The 6,405-nt window shown below is 31.3% G+C and overlaps 1 protein-coding gene across 5 annotated transcripts; it reads left to right on the forward strand.

Annotated features, from left to right (window-relative positions):
- The first annotated feature begins 1,603 nt into the window (after nt 1-1,603).
- Nucleotides 1,604-5,929, forward strand: LOC145119781 (F-box protein CPR1-like). 5 transcript variants are annotated; one of them, XR_013713985.1, is made up of 4 exons: nt 1,604-1,814; nt 2,169-3,407; nt 5,231-5,503; nt 5,749-5,929. XR_013713985.1 is itself a non-coding variant. In XM_079055514.1 (2 exons), the coding sequence occupies exons 1-2, from the start codon at nt 4,475-4,477 to the stop codon at nt 5,794-5,796; spliced, it is 1,077 nt and encodes a 358-aa protein (XP_078911640.1). In that variant the 5' UTR covers nt 3,607-4,474; the 3' UTR covers nt 5,797-5,929. The 5 variants fall into 5 exon arrangements, 1 of the variants encoding a protein (XP_078911640.1); XR_013713986.1 differs by having other exon boundaries at nt 5,392-5,503; XR_013713987.1 differs by lacking the exon at nt 2,169-3,407.
- Nucleotides 5,930-6,405: the final 476 nt, after the last annotated feature.

Below are 6,405 nucleotides of genomic sequence, written 5' to 3' on the forward strand. Positions count from 1 at the left end.
ATGTATTCATAAAAACAAATTCCAATTTCTGAAAAGTCATTTAAAAAAAAAGTCAAACATGATTGAAGTTATTGACGAAGTGTGCCAAATTAAGAGATTCCGAAATTGAAAATTTTGTTAATTAAACATGGCATGTCAAGATAATTAATTATACTTATCATCAATTGCTGAGCATGTATGAATTTTTTTTCATTCTCTAATTGTACATGTACTTGTTTCATTCTTGTTAATTTAATAATACAAAATCGTAAGTACGTCCAGGAAATTTGTTTACGCACACTTATTTAATGCAAATAAAGAAATTGACTACATATAAAACAAGAAAAAACCAATTGATAAATTATAAGAAATTAATACTGCAACACGTGGTGGGATGCAATCATAATCAATGAAAGAAGGGTAATATGTTAAAAATCCAAATAAAAAACAAAACATGTTATTGAACTTCAAGTTACAAATGACGGTGAAAAACAATTGTGTGGAAGTTACAATGCAATGCGGTTAATATAGTGAGAAACTGATTTTGAAAGTTGGGTTGGAAAATTACATATATAACCTTTTATCATAATTATAATGTTTAATAATTAGATAAATAATAAGAATGATGTGGCAATGTATAATTCGATGATATGTGTTTTCGCGTTTTTGCAAATTATTTGCATTTGCGTATGAGCCTTCCCCTATATATATATATATATATATATATATATATATATATATATATATATATATATATATATATATATATATATATATATATATATATATATATATATATATATATATATAATGTACAATAAGTCGATGCATGAAGTGCAATTTCAATCCCTCAACTTTATATAATCTGTCACTTGTAACTCGTTTTGTTTTGTAAAATAATATTTTCCGTCCCTTCAATTTTAAAAATATCATTTTCACCCATCCACTTTCCACTTTGTAAAATATCACTTTCATCATTTGTTTTCTAAACTTTCGTGTTTATCTCGTAGTATATATAATACAATATTCACGCTTCTACTTTGTAAAATGTATTTTCCATCTGTCTCTTTTTTAAAAGCAATTAGTTAATGCGTGAAATACAATTGCAATCTCGCAACTTTATATAATCCGCCACTTTTAACCCTTCTATTTTGTAAAATGATATTTTCCATCATTTTACTTTTGAAAATATCAGTTTTACCTCTCCACTTTCAACTTTGTAAAATATCGCTTTCATTATTTCGTTTTCTAAACTTTCGTGTTTATCCTGCAGTATATATATAATACAATTTTCCCTCCTCTACCTTGTAAAATGCATGTTCCACCCCTCTCTTTTTTAAAATATTACTTTGACCATCTCAATTTTAAACTTTGTAAATCAGTTCTCCCTCTTCATACACAACAAAAACACATAAAAATTCGGCAAATTGTAGACTCAATTACTAATATTCTTCTATAATCTAAAAACATAGTTGGGCGGTGAACACTACTGGATTTATATCTTGCATAGGCCCGATCCAGTCGTCAACTGATCTTGGCCCCTACTTTCGAGGGGTCCAAACTCCAAATACGAGCCCAAATAGATATAATGTTTCTCGATGCCGCACTAAGCAGGTTTCCTCCCTCTTCCTGATATCTATAATCTATGCGCTTATCAAAAATTATTTCCAAAATCGAATCGATGATGGAAGACTTTGTATTCACAAGTCACAAAGGTCGAACGCTTTAAGGTCGTCTTCCTCAACGTTCAACTAAACCATCCCAACGTTCAGAAAGTTTTCTTGTCTTCTTGAATCATAGATAGCAAGAAAAATCCACATCTTAGTTTCTATTCGGTAACTCAAATTCGATTCTCTCCTTCTCTCATTATCTGATTTTTGCTTGTTTTAGTTTGTAAAAATCACAGGCTGTTTTTTTTTTTTACTCCTGGAATCTGGTTTTTCCTGATTTTTGTTAGAACTCAGAATTTAGATTTCGGTTTGGAATCTGATTTCCTTTTGAAATGACTATCTGTTTTCTGATTTCTGTTTGGATTTTGAACCCCCTTTCAAAATCAGTGTCTGTTTTTACGGTTTTTGTTTGGAATCTGGAATTTTTGGCTGTTGTCTTGACTTTGAGAATTTGGTTGTTGTTTTGAATTTGGATTTTTTTTTTTCATTCATTAGTGACTATTTGTTTTTCTGATATAGAGAAATATAATTTAGTACATCAAGAATTTTGGGAAGCAGATAAAAGGAAACATCATAAGACTTACCATATTCAACCTCTGCAAAAATTTGTTCCAAATTTGTTCCTAAAGAGTTCAATTTATCTAGTATTTCCTTGTCATTTTTTTACTTCTTTTTTTCATCACAATTCAAGTAATTCATAGAATCAACATTATCCTAAGTCCAAGGAGTAGGCTCTTCTCTAACCTTTTGTTTCGCAATCCTCTTCATTGCATTGAAAATTTTGAAACAATTACAAACAAATAACTTGTGAACTGATTGGAATTTTTTTAATTAAATATAGTATTAAATTGATGAAGAACTCTTACATTTTGTCACTAATGCCTTTAGAATTTGATTGAGAAACGTGATCTTTTGATTTTGTCAGCCTTGAGATGGAATAAGATATTGTTTGCTCTGATTATTTTATTTGCTTAAACGTACATCTTTATCATTGCTTATTTTGTCGACAGAGTTGACATTATCTATTAATACTTTTGGGGTTTTGCGGATTGGTTTCGTTGATTGGGGGTTTTTGTGGATTGGTTTGATGGTCTTTACCTTTAGTGCCTTTCCACCACGTTACTGTTCCTCAGCAACTTGACAAAATCAAGATCATAAAACCAATTGGGGATTTGAGGTTTTTTAGAATTATCAAGAATCTTAAGAATGTTTGAATTGGGGGTTTGATGGTAAAAGTAAAGATCATCAAACCAGTCCACAAAAAACCCTAATCCACAAAACTAATCCCTAAAACCCCCCTAATTCAAAAGCATCAATAGTGAATGTTGACTCTGTAAACAAAAAAAAAAACAGATAAAGATGTATGCTCAAGCAAAAAATTAGGGTCAACAATATCTTATTCCACCCCAAAGCCAATAAAATCAGAAGATCACAATTTCAAAATCTAATTCTAAAGGCATCAGTGCAAGGGTTCTTCATCAATTTAATATTACGTTTAATAACAAAAATATCAAATAATTCACGAGTTATTTATTTGTTTCAAAAGCTTCGGTGATGTATTAAAGAAGATTTTGAAACAAAAAGTTAGGGAAGAGCGTATTCCTTTGATTTCAGATAATCTTGATTCTATGCATTACTTAACTTGTGATGAAAAAGAAGAAGAAAAAGGTTGAAACGAAATACTGATAAGTGATAAGTTGAAAATCTATCAGTAGAGTTATTCCAACCACCAATTATAGTCGAGCTCCATGACTTCAGGTTCAACTATTCTAGCTTTTAACTTTTAAGTTGCTTTTTTTGATAATTTTATTACTGCTTATTTTTGTTAATAGTTATCAAAAATCATAATATTGCGATGTTTCCTAAAAAATCATTTATTCTGAAGCTGAAAGAGGAAAAAACACTAAGTTGTTGAAAATTTAATACAATCTCAAAAAGGATCTATGGATAGGTATGTTAAAAATTTTTGCTCTTCTATGTCAAAATAACATGATAATTTATATGAACAAGATAATAATTTCTATGATCAAGAAAAGAATTTGAATTTCTCAATGCATATAGAATTTTATAACTGTTCTTTTCGCCTTCCGTGTACATTATGCTTTTGCCTTTTGTGATAAGAAGTAGTATGCAACTCTGAAATTTGGTTTGGCCTAGTAACTTTGGGACCAAGTCTTCCATCACGAGCCCACATATGTAGGTGATGATAAAGGCCCATGGGCTCCAGTGTAGAAGAAGTTAGGTCAAAGTCCTTAAGCCTAACATAAGTTTCTTCCAATTTTGATGTGAAACATCATTTAACTGAGTGAAGCGCTCTTAATCGTAAGATACCAATTCTACTGATAAAGGTAATATAGTGCACGTCCCCAATAACTTTCCATTAATTTTATTTCAAAACTAAATTTGCACCGATGCTTGCTTTATGCATGTTTAAAGGGCCGAATAGACTGGATTTTTATGGTGGAAGGCTAGGATTACAAGGTTTACTTTAAAATAAAGGTTGAGTAATGAGTACTCTATAATGAAAAGATGTTAATGGACCTATTAAAGATAGCAAAAAGAAATTACGGATAACGAAGTAATTATTGAAGATCATGATGATCTTATGGGTATTGAAGGACTAATCATACATGGCAGATTGGCAAAAGTCAATCTCTCTATATGGTAAAAATATCATTGTAATAGTTTCTTCGTATCATGTTTGGTATTTATGAGTGTTGGTTACCAAAGTCCCTAATAAATACACCATAGAAATAAATATCTCACTTCCGTGTGGATACCTCCCTCTCTTCTTTCCTTTCGGTGTCACCGACTCTAGGGTTTCAATGGCAGAGCTTCACAACGATGTCCTTGAGGAAATAATGAAAAGATTGGATATGAGCAATCTAATCAAATGCAAAAGCGTATGTAAGTCATGGAAAACTTTCATCTCTAGCACTAGTTTTGTAAACTTCCATATGAATCTTAATTACCATCTTGATTGCAACGAAAGTTATATAGATAGGAGGATTGTTATGGGAAGGATCGCTTCTCCCTATGAGTCTCGTCACTATGAATTTGATGATAGATTCTTTGATCATCGTGATTGTCATCTTTTTGGTTCTTCCCTTGGCCTCGTATGCATCTCTCCATCCCCTTCTGAAATTTTAGTAGCCAATCCCGCAACTAGAGAGGCACAAAGAATAAAAGAGCATGATATCACTGACGCCAAGTTGTTATGTTGGGGTTTTGGCTATGATTCATCTGCAGATGATTTCAAGGTTATGATAGGATTCACTAAAGGTGATGGCTTGACTTGTTTTCAAGTATTAGCTTTGAAATCAAATGAATGGAAAGTAATTGGGGATGTGAACTATTCTATTGATAGTAGGATTGGTATCTTATGCAATGGAGCACTTCATTGGGTTATGAAACAAAATAACAAGAAAGTGATTCTTTCGTTTTGTTTATCCGAAGAGGAATTTAAAGAAATTCCTCAACCTGATAATGAGGAGTATGAATCTGAATCTAGTAATGCTAGCCTTCCAACTATGCGTTTAGGGGTTTTGGATGAATGTTTATGTGTATTTCATTATGATAAGGTTATTGATAAAATATGGATGATGACGAACTACAATGTAAAGCAGTCTTGGGGAATAGTTGGAAAGGATTGTGAGAGAAGAGTAGTTTTACACTCCTTGAAGACGTTGAAGCATTACATTCGTTACAAAAAGTCATGGTATCGTGATATTTTCCTTTTCAGGAATAGGGATTTTATTGGTGCCCCTATCTATGTGGAAACTCTTGTATCTCCTTATGTTAATGGGAGTCCAATGAAAAAGAGGCAATTAGGTGATATCAAGAAACGTTGTAAGGTATGTATCTACAAACTATAGACTTTGATGTTTCTTTCATTTATCACATAATACAAACTAAAGAGTTACATATGGTTTCTGAATTATTATTAATGTTTATGGTGATGTCTGTATTTATATAAAAAGTTTACTCATTTGATGCTTTCATTTTCATTTGCAACAGATGAGGGAATATCTATGTACTATATACTCTTTGCTTATAGTATAATATTTATTGTTTACTGACTTCCCATTTGATTTCTCAGTTGCTTAAGGGAGATCATTCAGTCCCAGGACCAAGTTCCAGAGTTTGAGGCTGTTGAAGATAATTTCTAATGGATTTTAGTATCTTTTGTTTTATGGTTCTGAATAATTTGCATTTGGTGGATTTCAAAAACTTATGTTTGATGGATCGTATAAGTGTTATTAACTGTTACTTTCTTGTGATATATTGTGTCTGATAGTGTTAATGTTTTAAATACTGCCGCTTTAAGTTTTAAGTATCTAGTTGGCCAGTTTTCAAAAAGAAAAAAAAAATACAAGTGTTTCTCATAAACGCCTATGTTTTCATTTAGATTTCAGTATTTCTTCATAACATATTGTTATAATTGCTGCTTGTCATTGGTATGATTCTTCTAGGTTCCTCCTTGTACTTCTACTTTTGTGTGCTTTATATGATTGAAATGGTTTGGCTAAATAACATTTTCCTCTTTATATCACATTGCACCTTTTCAGCAGTAACCGAGATTAATCTAAAGTAACTGCTACAGTTTCTCTTAAAATAAAACTTTGTGACATAATATAAGTACATGGTGTAGGAAGATTCTTCAAGATACTTCCACTATCTCCATAAGAACTCTTGAAATCTGTAGAAAGCTTTTGATGTGCATACAATACTCTAAAGTTTTGGGTCAATGCTGATG

Source organism: Lactuca virosa, chromosome 6 (genome assembly GCF_052849685.1).
Source record: "Lactuca virosa cultivar CGN04683 chromosome 6, Lactuca_virosa_CGN04683_v6, whole genome shotgun sequence".
NCBI classification, from domain to species: Eukaryota; Viridiplantae; Streptophyta; class Magnoliopsida; order Asterales; family Asteraceae; genus Lactuca; species Lactuca virosa.